Source organism: Ambystoma mexicanum, chromosome 12 (assembly GCF_040938575.1).
Source record: "Ambystoma mexicanum isolate Mex_15411 chromosome 12, UKY_AmexF1_1, whole genome shotgun sequence".
Taxonomy (NCBI): Eukaryota; Metazoa; Chordata; class Amphibia; order Caudata; family Ambystomatidae; genus Ambystoma; species Ambystoma mexicanum.
In genome coordinates this window covers 33,671,805-33,691,835 of record NC_090936.1, presented here as the reverse complement: position 1 = coordinate 33,691,835, position 20,031 = coordinate 33,671,805, and the positions used below count along the sequence as shown (strand labels likewise).

General features: G+C 44.0%; 1 protein-coding gene across 3 annotated transcripts in view; it reads right to left on the bottom strand.

Annotated features, from left to right (window-relative positions):
- Positions 1-20,031, bottom strand: part of TTLL8 (tubulin tyrosine ligase like 8) — a 732,112-nt gene that overhangs the window by 186,735 nt on the left and 525,346 nt on the right. For all 3 annotated transcript variants that reach the window (XM_069627869.1, XM_069627868.1, XM_069627870.1), the window contains one exon: positions 18,925-19,414. In XM_069627869.1, the coding sequence (XP_069483970.1) occupies positions 18,925-19,414 (490 nt within the window). The remainder of the gene's footprint in view (positions 1-18,924; positions 19,415-20,031) is intronic.

Here is a 20,031-nt window from a genome sequence, read left to right as displayed (position 1 = left end):
GTAGTCATGGATTTATTATCAAAATGGCCGGAGGTATGTGTACTCAAGGACATATCCAGTAGTAGTATAATCAGATTTTTGGAACAACTGTTTTGGAGAGAAGGGTTTCCAAGAAAGTGTTTGTCTGACAATGGGACCCAACTTGTTTCCAGAGAGTTTAAAGAATTCTTAGAGAATCATGGGATTGAGCAGGTGAATACTTCTTTATATCATCCCCAGAGTAATGGGTGTGTGGAACGATTTAATAGGACTCTGATGGAGGCTATTAGGATAGCGGTGGCTACTGGAGGAGATTGGGTGAGAACAGTGATGGAACGCACGTTCCAGTATAGGCTAACTACCCATAGTGTCACAGGCGTGAGTCCATTTGAGATCTTGAGAGGAAGAAAACCAAATACTCATTTATGTCCAGGTTGGATGGGCAAATCAAAAATGGTGGATGTGGATCTAGAGAGTGTAAAAAGGAGAATTTTTGAAGCTGGAGTTAGATCCAAGGAGAGGTATGATCAGAAGAATTGTTGTAGGGAACTCAAGGTCAAAGAGGGTGATTGGATTAAAGTCAAGCTCCCCACCAAAGTTCGTAAAGGAGCCTCGTTGTTTTCTGAACCCAAGCAAGTTGTGAAAGACTTGGGTTCGTCAGTGTTGGTCAAAGGAGGAGCTATTTGGAATAAGGAAAGGGTGGCTTTTCCGTTTCAATGTTAATTTGTCTTCAGTTAGTTGGAGACAGGGACTTTCTTGTGACTCTACCTAATCAACCACTAGATGTCATATATCTATGCTCTTGATTTGTGCCAGGACTTGCAGCGCATCCAATGTTTTACCTGTTAAACCACGAGTGTATAATATTTATTTTACAGGTTTCAATTTCAGTTGTTCAATATGTGTTTTACAGGTTTCAATTTTAGTGGGTCCTCACCCACACAGTTACTTGTTATGTTTAAGGAGGAGAGGTGTTAGGATGTGCAGTGTTTCCAATGTTTACCTGTTAAACCATGAGTGTATAATATTTCCTTCACTATGTCTATTGTCACTTAGATACTATAGAACATAGAACTGCATCTTATGTAGCAGGGTTCCAAGGAGAGCCAGTGAAGAAGCAGGGCCTTAGTGGGAAGATTGTACTCCTCCTGCTGGGGGTCGTCTTATGTCATCAACTTGCAAATAAAAGGTTCTTTACCTTTAAACTACTGGTTATGTGAAAGCCTCCCTTTGTACATAACATTTGGCGACGAGGATTTTGACTGGGACCCGGAGGACGACCCCCAGCGCCTTTTCTACAGATCTAGTTTGCTGGCTGTGGAGCGGAGCCAGCCTGACTTGCCTGAGGGAGGGCCTTTTTCAGTGGATTATTGACGGCCTGACATCCAGTGTGTGGCATCCACCGGAGGGACATTGCTAGCGCCAGAGGAAAACCCTTGAGGCTCCGTGGTCTGTGGGTGCTCGAATTGGACCCCTGCAATTTTGTTGAACTTGTGGAGACCGGGCTGGCAAAGACACGGCTTTGGCACTTTTATAATTGGATTTTGGGTTGTGTGTTTTCCGAGCGGCCATTGGACACCCTGGCCCCACACTGAGCAAGGTTGAGAAAGGAGTCGCCGCCGATGACCCTGGTGAGGCGCTCCAGGGTGAGTACATAACCAAGCAGCTATCTTTTAATTAGTGTCACCTACCTGTTTGGGTGGGAGCTCTATTGGTTAAACCAGAATTGCAAGCTTGTTATTCTATTCTGCAACTTTGAGACATGGCAAATGTGCCTGCTCCTGTGTTTTTTCTGGCAGTGCCAGGTGAACCCAGGGTTAGATGGGAAGACTGGAAGGAAGGATTCAGCAAATATGCCTTAGCAGTGTTTGGTGCCAACTACTCCAATGAGCGCAAGGAGGCATTGCTATTTCACTGTTTGGGAACTGCAGGCCAAGAGGTCTTAAAGAGATTGCCGGAGCCTTCTGACATTTTGGATGCTGGTCCATATGAAAGGACATTAGCCAAACTGGACAGGCATTTTAGAGTGGAGGAGAACATTATATTGGAAAGATATAAATTTGCCACGAGAGAGCAGAAGAATGGGGAAAGTATCGAGGATTTTGTCACGGCTTTAAGGGGCTTAGCAGTGAAATGCAAATTCACTCACTGTCAGGATGAGCACTTGAGAGACCATCTAATGATTAAATGTTCCAATGACAGTATTAGGAAAGAACTATGGAAAGAGAGGAACCCCACTTTGGATCGAGCAATTGAGATAGCGAAAATGGTGGAACACACAGATAAGTGCATTGAAGTTCTTCAATCGGATACTGTGAACAATGGTAAACCCAAGTTGGATGAGAGTCAGGGTTCAGTGCTGAAGGTGTCAAAGGTTGTTCAGAGGCAGAGTATGTGGAATCCAAGACGCGCCTCACAGAATGCTAAAAGGAGCGAAGAGAACAGACCGGCAACTGGCAGAGGATGGCGTCAATGGGTTCCTGCAAAAGATAGCAGAGGGATTCCCAAAGACATGAATTCTTTCAAGATGGTTAGGGATTCAGGACAATCCAGAGGTTTTCCAGGGAGAAGATGCTTTAGATGTGGAAGCTTGTCGCATATAGCCTCGGAAAAGGATTGCTTTGCTATTCATATCATATGCAATGAGTGTGGTGTGAGAGGGCACATTGCCCGATGTTGTAGAAATTTTAATGCTGGGTCAAATCAAGTGCATGAAATAAGTGCAAGTTATGAAGATGAGTCATATTGTGAGGATGGCAGAGAAGTGGTATTTACAGTGAATGCTGTCAATGGCAGAGTGAAAATGCAGAAACCTTATGCTGAGGTTGTAATTCGAGGTGTACCCGTACGCATGCTAATGGATAGTGGTGCTGACTACACCTTGATAAGTGTGGAAGTGTGGAGGAACAAATTCGATAGTTGTACTCTGTGGGAAAATACTGTTAAAGCAAATGCTTATGGAGATGTTCCCATAGATATTATAGGTTGCTTTGATGCTGAATTACAGTTTAAGGACAGGAAGGCCAAAGGTTGTGTGTATGTTACCAACAGAGGGGGTGAATTGTTGTCATGGAGTGATCAAGCTGAATTGAAGATAAGGCTTGAGGCAAGTCACCCCGAGCAGGTAATGTCTGTTGCGGGAGGAGAGCCCACAGAGATACAAACCACGTTATCTGGGAAATTGGGGTGTCTTAAGGGCTTTGTACATGTAATTCGCCTAAAGAAAGGAGCTGTCCCTAAGATTGCAAAACTGCGAACTATTCCTCTTGCTCTTAGAGGAGATGTAGAGGAAGAACTCAAGAGAATGGAAAGAGATGGTGTCATTGAAAAGATAGAAGCATCTGAATGGGTCAGTCCTATAGTTGTAGTCAGAAAAGGCAATGGGTCTTTGAGGCTCTGTATAGATCTTAGACATCTAAACAGCATGGTTGTGGCAGAAAGGTTTCCTCTTCCCCGAATAGATGATTTGATGGTGGGAGTAGCTGGGTCAAAAGTGTTCTCCATACTAGATCTTAAATCAGCCTACCATCAGGTTGAATTGCACCCTAATTCCAGGGATCTCACCGCCTTCATCACCCCGATTGGATTGTTCAGGTGTGTTCGCATGCCATTTGGTTTGGTCTCAGCCGCAAGTGTGTTTCAGAATATTATGCATAAATTACTTGGGGGTGAAAAAGGGGTGATGTGTTATCAGGATGATGTTCTTGTATGTGGGAGCGATGAGAAGGAGCATGATGTTCGTTTGAAAAGAGTTTTGGATATTTTGAAGGAGGCAGGCCTCACCGTTGCCTTGGAAAAATGTACTTTTAAAGCCAACAAAGTGGTGTACCTGGGTCATGAGATCACTGGGGAAGGGGTTAGACCCAAGGAGGAGGCTATTGAGGCCATAAAAAGAATGGAGGAGCCTAACTCTAAAGGGGACATACTATCATTTTTGGGACTGGTGGAGTTTTACGGCAAATTTGTCAAGGGGTTAGCAGAAATGTCGAGGAATATGAGATTTCTCACTCGCAGGGGAGTCGTTTTTAAATGGTGTGACCGGTGCAAGAAAGAATTTTTGATGATAAAAGAGGCTATTGTCAATGCTCCCATTTTGAAAATATTTGAGGAAAGTAAACCCACATTGCTTTTTGTTGATGCCAGTGATTATGGTGTTGGGGCTGTTCTGATGCAGGAGGATCAGACAGGTTTACAGACTGTGGCTTTTGCGTCCAGGTCTTTGAAGGGCCCAGAATCTAGATATTCAGTTATTGAGAAGGAGGCTCTAGCATGCATTTGGGGTGTCGAGAAATTTAAAAGATTCTTGTGGGGGAGGAGTTTCACCATTTGCACTGACCATAAACCCTTGGTTGGAATTTTTACGAAAGGTGGTTTGGAGGGAGTGTCAAGACGCATTATGAAATGGGTCACGGCATTGCAAGGGTTACAGTATACCATGCTCCACGTAAAGGGGGAGGTTAATGTGGTTGCAGACGCCTTGTCTAGATCTGTCCAGAGGGGAATTTCTGACGATAGTGACTTTACAAGTTCAGAGGAGAGTGCAGAAATATTCCAGGTGCATGAAACATTAAAGAAAAGTGAGTGGGATGTGTCTTGCACGGAGGATGTTGTATATCAAGGAGTACTTACTCTGGTTGCAGAAGGTAAAATTAAGAGCCACAGGGGCGAGATGAATGGTTTTGCCAAAGTGAGGGAGGAGCTATGGATTCAGGATGGTTATTTATACAAGGGTCACCAGATGGTTGTGCCAGTCGGTATGAGGAAGTCTGTCTTGGAGTTGGCCCATGTTGGGCATTTAGGTCTGGCCAGGACGAAGGGACTTGTGAGGTCTGAATTTTGGTGGCCTGGTATCGACAAGGACATAGAGGAACAAGTCAAAGACTGTGTGGAATGTATTGAGGGAAACAAAGGCTTGAAAGTGCAAAAAGTTCCCATGGTAGTGAGGGAGTCCCCGCGTGTCCCTTGGGACGAAATTGCGTTGGATCTCCTCGGTCCATTTAATATTGGTGGTGGCAGAGATAGCTACATATTAGTAGTCATGGATTTATTATCAAAATGGCCGGAGGTATGTGTACTCAAGGACATATCCAGTAGTAGTATAATCAGATTTTTGGAACAACTGTTTTGGAGAGAAGGGTTTCCAAGAAAGTGTTTGTCTGACAATGGGACCCAACTTGTTTCCAGAGAGTTTAAAGAATTCTTAGAGAATCATGGGATTGAGCAGGTGAATACTTCTTTATATCATCCCCAGAGTAATGGGTGTGTGGAACGATTTAATAGGACTCTGATGGAGGCTATTAGGATAGCGGTGGCTACTGGAGGAGATTGGGTGAGAACAGTGATGGAACGCACGTTCCAGTATAGGCTAACTACCCATAGTGTCACAGGCGTGAGTCCATTTGAGATCTTGAGAGGAAGAAAACCAAATACTCATTTATGTCCAGGTTGGATGGGCAAATCAAAAATGGTGGATGTGGATCTAGAGAGTGTAAAAAGGAGAATTTTTGAAGCTGGAGTTAGATCCAAGGAGAGGTATGATCAGAAGAATTGTTGTAGGGAACTCAAGGTCAAAGAGGGTGATTGGATTAAAGTCAAGCTCCCCACCAAAGTTCGTAAAGGAGCCTCGTTGTTTTCTGAACCCAAGCAAGTTGTGAAAGACTTGGGTTCGTCAGTGTTGGTCAAAGGAGGAGCTATTTGGAATAAGGAAAGGGTGGCTTTTCCGTTTCAATGTTAATTTGTCTTCAGTTAGTTGGAGACAGGGACTTTCTTGTGACTCTACCTAATCAACCACTAGATGTCATATATCTATGCTCTTGATTTGTGCCAGGACTTGCAGCGCATCCAATGTTTTACCTGTTAAACCACAAGTGTATAATATTTATTTTACAGGTTTCAATTTCAGTTGTTCAATATGTGTTTTACAGGTTTCAATTTTAGTGGGTCCTCACCCACACAGTTACTTGTTATGTTTAAGGAGGAGAGGTGTTAGGATGTGCAGTGTTTCCAATGTTTACCTGTTAAACCATGAGTGTATAATATTTCCTTCACTATGTCTATTGTCACTTAGATACTATAGAACATAGAACTGCATCTTATGTAGCAGGGTTCCAAGGAGAGCCAGTGAAGAAGCAGGGCCTTAGTGGGAAGATTGTACTCCTCCTGCTGGGGGTCGTCTTATGTCATCAACTTGCAAATAAAAGGTTCTTTACCTTTAAACTACTGGTTATGTGAAAGCCTCCCTTTGTACATAACATTTGGCGACGAGGATTTTGACTGGGACCCGGAGGACGACCCCCAGCGCCTTTTCTACAGATCTAGTTTGCTGGCTGTGGAGCGGAGCCAGCCTGACTTGCCTGAGGGAGGGCCTTTTTCAGTGGATTATTGACGGCCTGACATCCAGTGTGTGGCATCCACCGGAGGAACATTGCTAGCGCCAGAGGAAAACCCTTGAGGCTCCGTGGTCTGTGGGTGCTCGAATTGGACCCCTGCAATTTTGTTGAACTTGTGGAGACCGGGCTGGCAAAGACACGGCTTTGGCACTTTTATAATTGGATTTTGGGTTGTGTGTTTTCCGAGCGGCCATTGGACACCCTGGCCCCACACTGAGCAAGGTTGAGAAAGGAGTCGCCGCCGATGACCCTGGTGAGGCGCTCCAGGGTGAGTACATAACCAAGCAGCTATCTTTTAATTAGTGTCACCTACCTGTTTGGGTGGGAGCTCTATTGGTTAAACCAGAATTGCAAGCTTGTTATTCTATTCTGCAACTTTGAGACATGGCAAATGTGCCTGCTCCTGTGTTTTTTCTGGCAGTGCCAGGTGAACCCAGGGTTAGATGGGAAGACTGGAAGGAAGGATTCAGCAAATATGCCTTAGCAGTGTTTGGTGCCAACTACTCCAATGAGCGCAAGGAGGCATTGCTATTTCACTGTTTGGGAACTGCAGGCCAAGAGGTCTTAAAGAGATTGCCGGAGCCTTCTGACATTTTGGATGCTGGTCCATATGAAAGGACATTAGCCAAACTGGACAGGCATTTTAGAGTGGAGGAGAACATTATATTGGAAAGATATAAATTTGCCACGAGAGAGCAGAAGAATGGGGAAAGTATCGAGGATTTTGTCACGGCTTTAAGGGGCTTAGCAGTGAAATGCAAATTCACTCACTGTCAGGATGAGCACTTGAGAGACCATCTAATGATTAAATGTTCCAATGACAGTATTAGGAAAGAACTATGGAAAGAGAGGAACCCCACTTTGGATCGAGCAATTGAGATAGCGAAAATGGTGGAACACACAGATAAGTGCATTGAAGTTCTTCAATCGGATACTGTGAACAATGGTAAACCCAAGTTGGATGAGAGTCAGGGTTCAGTGCTGAAGGTGTCAAAGGTTGTTCAGAGGCAGAGTATGTGGAATCCAAGACGCGCCTCACAGAATGCTAAAAGGAGCGAAGAGAACAGACCGGCAACTGGCAGAGGATGGCGTCAATGGGTTCCTGCAAAAGATAGCAGAGGGATTCCCAAAGACATGAATTCTTTCAAGATGGTTAGGGATTCAGGACAATCCAGAGGTTTTCCAGGGAGAAGATGCTTTAGATGTGGAAGCTTGTCGCATATAGCCTCGGATAAGGATTGCTTTGCTATTCATATCATATGCAATGAGTGTGGTGTGAGAGGGCACATTGCCCGATGTTGTAGAAATTTTAATGCTGGGTCAAATCAAGTGCATGAAATAAGTGCAAGTTATGAAGATGAGTCATATTGTGAGGATGGCAGAGAAGTGGTATTTACAGTGAATGCTGTCAATGGCAGAGTGAAAATGCAGAAACCTTATGCTGAGGTTGTAATTCGAGGTGTACCCGTACGCATGCTAATGGATAGTGGTGCTGACTACACCTTGATAAGTGTGGAAGTGTTGAGGAACAAATTCGATAGTTGTACTCTGTGGGAAAATACTGTTAAAGCAAATGCTTATGGAGATGTTCCCATAGATATTATAGGTTGCTTTGATGCTGAATTACAGTTTAAGGACAGGAAGGCCAAAGGTTGTGTGTATGTTACCAACAGAGGGGGTGAATTGTTGTCATGGAGTGATCAAGCTGAATTGAAGATAAGGCTTGAGGCAAGTCACCCCGAGCAGGTAATGTCTGTTGCGGGAGGAGAGCCCACAGAGATACAAACCACGTTATCTGGGAAATTGGGGTGTCTTAAGGGCTTTGTACATGTAATTCGCCTAAAGAAAGGAGCTGTCCCTAAGATTGCAAAACTGCGAACTATTCCTCTTGCTCTTAGAGGAGATGTAGAGGAAGAACTCAAGAGAATGGAAAGAGATGGTGTCATTGAAAAGATAGAAGCATCTGAATGGGTCAGTCCTATAGTTGTAGTCAGAAAAGGCAATGGGTCTTTGAGGCTCTGTATAGATCTTAGACATCTAAACAGCATGGTTGTGGCAGACAGGTTTCCTCTTCCCCGAATAGATGATTTGATGGTGGGAGTAGCTGGGTCAAAAGTGTTCTCCATACTAGATCTTAAATCAGCCTACCATCAGGTTGAATTGCACCCTAATTCCAGGGATCTCACCGCCTTCATCACCCCGATTGGATTGTTCAGGTGTGTTCGCATGCCATTTGGTTTGGTCTCAGCCGCAAGTGTGTTTCAGAATATTATGCATAAATTACTTGGGGGTGAAAAAGGGGTGATGTGTTATCAGGATGATGTTCTTGTATGTGGGAGCGATGAGAAGGAGCATGATGTTCGTTTGAAAAGAGTTTTGGATATTTTGAAGGAGGCAGGCCTCACCGTTGCCTTGGAAAAATGTACTTTTAAAGCCAACAAAGTGGTGTACCTGGGTCATGAGATCACTGGGGAAGGGGTTAGACCCAAGGAGGAGGCTATTGAGGCCATAAAAAGAATGGAGGAGCCTAACTCTAAAGGGGACATACTATCATTTTTGGGACTGGTGGAGTTTTACGGCAAATTTGTCAAGGGGTTAGCAGAAATGTCGAGGAATATGAGATTTCTCACTCGCAGGGGAGTCGTTTTTAAATGGTGTGACCGGTGCAAGAAAGAATTTTTGATGATAAAAGAGGCTATTGTCAATGCTCCCATTTTGAAAATATTTGAGGAAAGTAAACCCACATTGCTTTTTGTTGATGCCAGTGATTATGGTGTTGGGGCTGTTCTGATGCAGGAGGATCAGACAGGTTTACAGACTGTGGCTTTTGCGTCCAGGTCTTTGAAGGGCCCAGAATCTAGATATTCAGTTATTGAGAAGGAGGCTCTAGCATGCGTTTGGGGTGTCGAGAAATTTAAAAGATTCTTGTGGGGGAGGAGTTTCACCATTTGCACTGACCATAAACCCTTGGTTGGAATTTTTACGAAAGGTGGTTTGGAGGGAGTGTCAAGACGCATTATGAAATGGGTCACGGCATTGCAAGGGTTACAGTATACCATGCTCCACGTAAAGGGGGAGGTTAATGTGGTTGCAGACGCCTTGTCTAGATCTGTCCAGAGGGGAATTTCTGACGATAGTGACTTTACAAGTTCAGAGGAGAGTGCAGAAATATTCCAGGTGCATGAAACATTAAAGAAAAGTGAGTGGGATGTGTCTTGCACGGAGGATGTTGTATATCAAGGAGTACTTACTCTGGTTGCAGAAGGTAAAATTAAGAGCCACAGGGGCGAGATGAATGGTTTTGCCAAAGTGAGGGAGGAGCTATGGATTCAGGATGGTTATTTATACAAGGGTCACCAGATGGTTGTGCCAGTCGGTATGAGGAAGTCTGTCTTGGAGTTGGCCCATGTTGGGCATTTAGGTCTGGCCAGGACGAAGGGACTTGTGAGGTCTGAATTTTGGTGGCCTGGTATCGACAAGGACATAGAGGAACAAGTCAAAGACTGTGTGGAATGTATTGAGGGAAACAAAGGCTTGAAAGTGCAAAAAGTTCCCATGGTAGTGAGGGAGTCCCCGCGTGTCCCTTGGGACGAAATTGCGTTGGATCTCCTCGGTCCATTTAATATTGGTGGTGGCAGAGATAGCTACATATTAGTAGTCATGGATTTATTATCAAAATGGCCGGAGGTATGTGTACTCAAGGACATATCCAGTAGTAGTATAATCAGATTTTTGGAACAACTGTTTTGGAGAAAAGGGTTTCCAAGAAAGTGTTTGTCTGACAATGGGACCCAACTTGTTTCCAGAGAGTTTAAAGAATTCTTAGAGAATCATGGGATTGAGCAGGTGAATACTTCTTTATATCATCCCCAGAGTAATGGGTGTGTGGAACGATTTAATAGGACTCTGATGGAGGCTATTAGGATAGCGGTGGCTACTGGAGGAGATTGGGTGAGAACAGTGATGGAACGCACGTTCCAGTATAGGCTAACTACCCATAGTGTCACAGGCGTGAGTCCATTTGAGATCTTGAGAGGAAGAAAACCAAATACTCATTTATGTCCAGGTTGGATGGGCAAATCAAAAATGGTGGATGTGGATCTAGAGAGTGTAAAAAGGAGAATTTTTGAAGCTGGAGTTAGATCCAAGGAGAGGTATGATCAGAAGAATTGTTGTAGGGAACTCAAGGTCAAAGAGGGTGATTGGATTAAAGTCAAGCTCCCCACCAAAGTTCGTAAAGGAGCCTCGTTGTTTTCTGAACCCAAGCAAGTTGTGAAAGACTTGGGTTCGTCAGTGTTGGTCAAAGGAGGAGCTATTTGGAATAAGGAAAGGGTGGCTTTTCCGTTTCAATGTTAATTTGTCTTCAGTTAGTTGGAGACAGGGACTTTCTTGTGACTCTACCTAATCAACCACTAGATGTCATATATCTATGCTCTTGATTTGTGCCAGGACTTGCAGCGCATCCAATGTTTTACCTGTTAAACCACGAGTGTATAATATTTATTTTACAGGTTTCAATTTCAGTTGTTCAATATGTGTTTTACAGGTTTCAATTTTAGTGGGTCCTCACCCACACAGTTACTTGTTATGTTTAAGGAGGAGAGGTGTTAGGATGTGCAGTGTTTCCAATGTTTACCTGTTAAACCATGAGTGTATAATATTTCCTTCACTATGTCTATTGTCACTTAGATACTATAGAACATAGAACTGCATCTTATGTAGCAGGGTTCCAAGGAGAGCCAGTGAAGAAGCAGGGCCTTAGTGGGAAGATTGTACTCCTCCTGCTGGGGGTCGTCTTATGTCATCAACTTGCAAATAAAAGGTTCTTTACCTTTAAACTACTGGTTATGTGAAAGCCTCCCTTTGTACATAACAGTTTCCTTTTGAACCAGAGAACATTTTGCTACTTTGGGACTTTGCTTTAACTTTTGAAAAAGGATTGCGACCTGGGAAGGGATCCATTCCCTCGGGAACTAGTTCCTCTGATACATGGAACTGTGCCTGTCCAGAAGTAGGCAGTCATTCCTTTGGAACAAGAGGCCAGCAAACCCCCTTTTAGTTTAGTTGTATGTCTAAGGGTTGGAAATAGGATTTAGACACAGAACGGTGGACTCTTTTAGTTCTTAGACATTCTGAAAATTCCTTAGTTTTAGCTGAGGCAGGGAAACCCCTCTTAGAAATAGGGCTAGATAGGTTTTCTTTTCTTTACTTCTATAAAGCAATACAAGTATTTGCCAATCACCATGCCACCCTTCTCAGAGTGCCTTTGTCTACCCACTGCATTGTCGCATTTATGCTGTGATGTGCACCTGTAACTGGTGGTGCTAGCTGTGATGCAAGGAACGTGGCTGTGCTAGATCTATGTGGTAAGTGGCCCCGTTTCACTGTTCAGCTATGTCAAGGGTCACAGGTCACATTCTAGAGGATGCTTGTGGTTTAATTTGACTCTGTTGGGAGTCTTAAGACCTGATCCTGATCAGAACACCGATGACATCAATTGATTACAGACCTAACGAAACATACCATTGAACAAATGTGATATCAGCTGCTGTAAGTAGGGTGTTGTGACAGATCCCTATAGGTCGTCACTTCTCTCCAAGAGGCATCCACTTCCCAAGAGGGTGTCAGGTACTGTCAGGATTGGGTTCTGGTATACTTGGGGTTCAGGTCAGGGTATATGAATGCATGAAAGTGTGCTGGTAATTGATGTTCTTTGGGAATAGGTTGTTCCTCCATTTTGAAATGGGTCCTTAACTACATTTCTCAGAATGAGGGATCCCCAAGCCATCACGGTGGAGAGCTTAAAGACTGTTGATTGGCTCATTAGGTCAGGTCTTCTCCAATTGGTTGATTTTAAGACACTGGCAGAAAACTGTAAGTTCTAACTGCCTTTCATCTTCCTTCCTCAGTGAGGAAGGTTCTGTGTATTTCTGTTTATGAAACTGTGGCCTGTAAATTCCTTTTTGAAGTTTAATGACAGGTAACGGGGTGACTAGGAAAGTCTACGTAGGACAAGACAAGCAGAAACATTGGTGGGAGCGCAGCGCTCTATTACTCATTTTGAGGAACATCATTCATCTGTGAGAGAAAATTTGTTAAGAAACTGTGTTCAAAGATTCATTGAAAGAATTAGTGCGTAGTTTAGGTAATTGGTTAGTTTAAGGGTACTGCGAGTCAAGAGCTACGTACAGATTGCAGCGCAAGCTTAAAGATCTTCAGAGTTTCCGTATTAAAAGTAAAAGAGTGTCTTCATGGAACGACTTTATTTCTCATGTGCGTGTGATAAGTGTACATAGTTTACAATCCGCGACTGTTATAGTTTCGACAGTCACTTCGGCCAGTAAAAGTTCATCCAGAAACTTGTCTATTTTAGAAGAAGGAGAGCACATAGATTGCGTCGGACGGACGCAGAACATTAAACCGAGTGACTCATTTTATATTCATTTGAAGTATCAGTGTTGTGAAGATGTGCGCAGCGACTTGGTGAAACATTAACTGTTAGGTTGCTACGCGCACACGCAAACCTCATTTTTCAAGGTCAGGCAGAAAGCGGGCAGACTTAATCTGTCTGAGGCTGCGCATGGGAGAAATAGAGATTACTCGCTTCAGCGCTCTCCATCCGCAGATGATTTGAGACACTAACTGACTGTGCAAGAAATGAACTACCTTCCCGTTTCAGTGCACGCTGGGAGTTGGAATACAAGCTGTTAATCCATGGTGCAATACTAAGCGCGAGCCACAGCTTTCTCCATTCACTAGTATTCATTGTTCAGTGATGAAGTTGGGACACTAATCCGAGGTGCCACATTAATCACAAGTTTGGGTAATAAAGAAGCGTTAAAGACACAAAAGTATTTAGGGTTCTACAGTGAATTAACTTCTCAATAAGAACTCAATTTCAAGAAGTACAGATTTTCACTTACCTTAAGTCACACTGTTTCTGTAGGGGATTTGTGACTGTCACTTTGGACTAGCAGTCAGAAGTCTCCAATCAAGATTGTCAGTGAACTGGGTTCAAAAACAAGGCAAGGATCGTTGTTCTCAGGAAATTACTCTATAGTGCTTCACAGCCTTTAGCAGAGGCAAAACAGGTAGGAACAGTGTTGGGGAAGGGAGAGGGAAATTGTTTAGGATTACTTTATCTCATGTTATTCTTCTTTCATCTTTCTGCAGATTCCCGAGTTTCCAGTTTGAAGACTGAAATCTGTTTTTGTTAATTTCTTCCCCTTTCCTCTGGAAGTGTTGGGATCTCTGCTGTTAACTAATCAGTAGTTGACCGGTCTCTTTATAGGGACTGTGGAGCTCAGCAGCTTCCGCAGATTAAGATCCACAGAACCTGATAGAGGTAAGGCTGCTACTGAACAATCTCCCTGGGGGTGGTGCACAGCAGGAGGATCTAATGGGGAGAGACTCCCCCACTGAGGACAAGCACACCCATCTAGGGAGAGTGCTGTATAACTCAAACCATCAACACTCAAAACCCTGCACACTCTACAACCCAACACAATAATTAATGCCCAAAATGTATATGTGTAGGGCCATCAGCCTAACACCTACTGGGGCAAGGAAGAGTCCAGACTACCCAGGAGTGTCTGATGTGGTAAGGACTGAGATGAGGAGGAGGTGCAGAACTATGAAGAATGCTACCGGGAACCAGGGTGAGCATTCTAGTTGTCCACAAAAGTACATTGAAGAAACTGAGATAGAAACTCACAATGGACGAAGCGCCTTGTCAAGCCATCCGTGGAGGATCCGTAAACTGCACAGCGGTGCTGCATGGAGAGACAAAGCTGTATACTGGGAAGCTGGGTGAAGGAGCAAAACATGTCTCTCCTGATGCAGAAGGACTCTTTCGCTGGAGAAACGCTGACTAGAGCAAGGAGAGGAACTGCGTGGTCCATGTTGGACAAGCGACCCAGAGGGAACCAGCAGCTGCAGAGCCACCGTACCCGGAACGTACTATGTCAAAGCAGCAACAGTAGCAAAACTGAGTCCCAGGACAGACCAGAGCTCACAGCAACATTCTCAGCAAAACCAGGCCGGCTGGTGGAGAGGGAGTAGAGAGTTGTCATCCATATAAGAGGGTCAGACATACCCTGACAGTGAGGGGTAGGTAAAGAACCCCAGAAATAGACTTCCTATATTACCAAAGGGAAACTCTCCCAAACAGGGGACAAATTAGAAACCCGCCATTAGAAACAAAGAGGCAAGAAGATGTTAAAAAGCCTCTTCTGTGTGACAGTACTCGCCAGGGAAGTACACTAAGTCTGGCTAACGAGTTGAATAGAGACATCCAGGTTCAGGAACCAAATTCAAAAAGAGCAACAGAACTTCCTTGTGGTCCTACTGGGCAGGTTAGTCAACCTAGTCTGCCCTACCAAAGGAGCTAGGGAGGAAGAGACAGCGGAGTACTCTTTCTCATGGTAGTCCTTGGTGGAGTCAGACAACAAAGTGGCCCATTGTCTAAGGAGGATAGCTCAGGGGCAACATGCTCGCCTTGGAAACAATAGCTGGAAAAAGCTGGTTTCAAGGACCCTACCAACACTCAATTGGTATTTCTGTGAAACCTGAGAACAGGTGAAAGGAAGCCAGGGGAAGGGAGTCATTCCCCCTGGGTACTACTAAGTGTGAAGTGACTATGAAACCAAGATACCAAGAGAAGGGAGTCATTCTCCGGGTAGTGTTATATCTAAAGGAAAAAGCCAAGCAGCCTGTGAAGGGGTCATATCCCGAGGCTGAAGAAAAACCACAGTCAAGACAAGGGATTCATTCTCTTCACAATTAGGAAAGCTGATCACAGAAACTTAAGCCAGGGGAAGAGAATCATTCCCCATGGTTTTGTGTATAAAACAATCAGAGCTGGAAGGATCAAACCAAGAGATCAGGGGAAGTGAGACATTTCCCCGCTAACAAGACAAATACTGTGTTGGATACAGTGGGTCCAGGGGAAGGGAGTCAATCCCCCTAGAGGGACGAAAGAGAACTTTCTGATACAGAATTGACAGTCCTGTGGAGGTATTGGGACCAGGGGAAGGTAGTCATTCCCCCTGGTTAAGAACTTGCAACCAGAACTGTGCTGCCTCGTCCAGGAGAAGGGAGTCATTATCCAGGACCAAAAACATTGATGCAACCTTCTAGTTTAGTTGCAAGTGTAAGGGAAAAGGGAACAAATTGAGATTTTGAGACATGATGGTGGACTCTTTAATTTACAAGGACATTCTGACAGACCCATTAGCACTTTAGTTGAGGCATGGAACCCCCCTCATAGAGATAGGGAAAGTTAGATTTTTTTCATTATTTTCTTGGAAAATAAAAGTCTATAGCAACAGCTAAGTCACCTGTGTGTCAGCCTCCTCCTTCTGCACCCTTATAGAGTGCATAGCCTGTTAAGCATCTTTCCTCTGGTGATATTTTCATACCACTGATTGGAGCATTACTTTCTGGCGTGCATCTACATCTGTTTGCTGCCTTGTTTCAATAAAACGGCTAGTGCCAGCACTTGTGTCCATCGTTATTTTATACCAACTGTAATCTTTCTACAGTGACCCCAACTTCTAAATCTAAATTCATAAACAGTGGCCAGTTGACTCCACAACAAATGTCTTTCGAACATCCAACCCAGTCACTTAACTAGTTGATGAGATTTCATTTTTGACCTGTAGTGGCACGGATCTGATGTATAATAAGTGGTGTATCACAATTATATTATTTATAGTTTAAGGAGACTTTCCCCTAGATGCACATTATGTAGCCCTGCTAGGAGTTCTCATTGATCGCAGGGACCCAGTTCTGAGAGAAGCCAATATTTGCTGAAAAGAAACTTTGATAAATTTGAAAGGGTGGCGAGGAGAATTGATCAATTCTGTTTTTTTACTGTCACTCAGGCAGCAAACATCTATCTCAATTGTGAGAAACCTGACGGTGTTTCCCTGACTAGTCCCCGGGGATCTGTCATGGGGGGTGCTCGGGGAGTGTAAGTGGGAAACCGACGGGTGAGACGCGGTATCCCCTGTCTTATAACACCTTTTCCCCATACTACCACGTTGGATATACAAACACTCTACCCCCGCCTTTTCCAACTCTAACACTTTCGCACATCACGAAAGACGACGGACAAACACCAGAGCCATTTACCTGACGTGTCCCAACACAATGGTCAGGCAAAGTCTGGCAATTGATCAGAAGCACATACACCTGACTGCCCTTTCCCTTCCCCACAGGGATAAAAGGTGAAGCATGAGAGCACCATACGAGCAAGGCAGACCGCACGACGAGACAGCTATCCAGGCACTGCAGTTCAAGGATGACCATGTGGGTCTCACTCGAGAAACTCTGGGTCGATTACCCAATTGTTGAAACTACTATTACCAAAAGGCCTTGGGAAAGGCAAGAAGAGGGTCAAAGTGGTCATATGGATGTCTAGTAAAATCCTCTGTATAGTCGAAGGTCTTTGACCGGCAGATGATGGTGAATAAGGGAAGTGAATCCCACTTCGTAAGAAAGTAAAAGGAACTGTGAGATGGGCAACAGTGAACCCGAAAAATGGATGCCGATGGAAAGGGGCAAAGTCTAATGTTGCAAAAAGCAGTGCGTTGACAAGAGTGAACCCGGCAGAGGGTTGTCCACCTTGAACTGTTTAAAAAGACAGTAACATTTCTCCAGCATGGGGTCTGGCATGGATTCACATGCTCATGAATATTCCCCGTCGTCAGGCCGGGAATCCTCGGTAAAGAAAAAAAATCAGTATCAGTTTAGTTTCTGATCTCTCTTTCTTAGTAGTAACCAATCACTGATCTCTGGGTCATACTGCCCCCAGCCAATGACTGCCCTCTATCCAAGCCCCTCCCCTGGCAGCCATCCTCAGATTTTTACTGCACGTTCAAGTGTTGGGAGTTCTCGTGTTTAGCTCTCGAGCTTTTACTGCGTTTTCGCGCTTTTTCAGGAGATTTTTCTCTTTTTTTCGGTTAATCGAGCCTCAAGCTCCACCGTTTCTACTTCCGATAACGGGGACCCGTTTCGGAATTCTTTTACGCCCCTCAAGGGTGAAGTTTTCGTCGAGTTACGCTTCTTGGAGGATTCCAGAAGATCTGTGGCCTACCTCAACGGACATGGCCCAGGACAAGGGAAGCTCAACGCCCGGATCCAAGCTGTTCAGGAGCTGCCCAGGATGCGGATTGCAAAATGTTTTCAAGGAGGACGAGCATTCGAGAAGTCTCTACTGCCTTAATGAGGACAAGACGCACGTGGAGAAGGACTGTGCGTTCTGCAAGAACCTGTCGGAACGGACCAATCAAGATCGTCGTTCCCGCCTCGCCGGGAAAAAAAAAAAGCATCACCAAACGTACAAGCAGAAAGGAACTTTTTTTTTTTTTTAATGCATCAGGCCCTCGAAGTCAAGAGACCTTTTTCAGAGCAAATGACTTGGCCATCGAAGATCCTGAAAGCTGAAAATGGAACTGTTGTCTCGTGCTGGGAAAGCTTGAGCTTGTGCTGTGCTCCAGAGTCCCGCCTTGTCCTGTGCTCAAAACGTGGGGAAGAGAGACCGCGACTACCGCATCCTGACTTATTATTTGTAAACACATCTTCATTTCTTGTGAGCCCTATCCCACAATCTTTTGTATTTAGCGTGAGGATTGGCAATAGGTTTTTCTTAGTATACGCCTTTTTATTTGACAAGACGCCACTAGGACTGCATTATTTTTGATTTGATGGTTGTAGCTTGCTCCCCTCTTAGATTTAGGTTTAAACTAGGCATTTTCCCACCCTACCTATACAGTTTAATAAACACCCTTGAACTGTGATCACTTGTGTCTGTCTATTCTTGATTGCATGCCTTCCTTACACAATGCAGCAACTTTGTGCTTTTCCAAGAGTATGGAGGAAAGGGGACAGGACGCAAGAGTACTCACAAATAACATGATATACCAAACAGCAGGTATTTTTCCAGTGACGATAATGCAACCTAGTGGCAAGATAAAGAAGTTGAACTGGCTAAGATTCTTCCAATTTGTGGCTCAAGCTCTCAATGGGCCTCATTACACGGAATGCGGTAATGGTTTACCGGTAAGGGAACCGGTACCGGTAAACCCTTACCGCCTTACTACGAGGTCCCTTTGCGGGACCCGACCTCAACGGCCCGCAAAGGGACCTTGGTGCTAATTACGGTACCGCAATTTGCGGTACCGTAATTAGCTCCTTCCCCATTCCCATTGAGCCCTATGGGGGCAAAAATGGGAATGGGGAAGTGCCTTGGTGAATGGGGAATTACCACCCCTGCTCACCTTGGAGTAGGGTGGTAATTCCGCCATCCACCAAGGAGGACACGGTAAAATACCGGCGGCAACCATGGCGCTAATAGCGCCATTGTTACCGCATACCGTGTAATGAGGCCCAATGTGTTAAATTGTCTTTCATCACTACTAAATATCAAAGATTAGAATTGTACTGGGCTAACCCATTGACATGATCACAGTTGTTAGTAATGTTACTCGAGTAAAGGAATTGTTGTTTTGTGTTAATTATTTATATTGCAATAGATTTGTAATTTAGCACTTACTTGACACTTTTGAAGGCTGAAGCACTGTCCAGTCAATTGCATTAGCAGTCAATGGAGGATGGTCTGTTTCGGTCTTAACCAAGCGGGCAGAAACTGTGGTCTTATGTTTCACCTTCGGAATGCTCAGAACTTGATGAGGTTTAAAGGCAGGAAATCCAGAATGATCGCTTTTGTCTATGGATTCCAGGGGTGTATGCTTTGGTTTTGAGCTCTTCTTTTGGGCACATTTTGCAGGTGCAGAAACACTGTAGGGAAGTAGTCGTTCTTTTTTCACAGGAATAGTTTGCTTGATGTTTAGACTGGAACTTATGTATGTCGGTTGATCTTCATAGGAAGTTAAGAATTGTTTTGCTCTTGGCTGCACTGGGCTTGATAGACGTCCAGACATCTTCATTGAAGGTATGAGCATGGGTTGTGTTCTAGGTCTCTTAATTTCAGATCCTTCGATTACAAGGCTCGTGCAATTGGTTGGTGGTATTTCAACACTGGGCTGAAGTAGAGAACAAAGTATTGCATAAAATAATTGTGATTAGAGTGTGTCATGACCGATACAAATGTCATCAAAACAGTTTCTAAATCTTAATTTACAGAAAGGTTATATGTAGGGGCCTACTAAATAACATACTTACTATTCAGACAAATATTGAAAAGCTGGATAAAGGTTCTGGCCAGAAGCAAGGCTGAAAAGATGCTTTCTTACTAAGTGAACCTCCAAGATGTAAAAACACACTTTATAAAACAGACACAATCACTCTTGTGCATTTTTATTCCTATGTTTCTTCATAAATTTTATTCCTTTAGCATAACTTACATAATGAAAGGATTAAAGATAGAAAATAGCAAGTTAACAAGCAAAATGTAATTTTCAATTGGTAAAACACCAGTATCATCCACATTTTTTTAATTTGGGAAGGAAACAATAAAAGTATTTCACCAGAGTGAAATGTCTACATTTGAGTTAAACATTGTCCAAACAAATATCACTAGCCAATAAATCCCAAGTTACAGGCTTGCATTTAATATTGTAGGCACAGATATAGTTAGCACTCTTGAGTTTCCTTTATGTGAGGCACAACTCCTATAACATGGCACAAAGGATTGCTATTA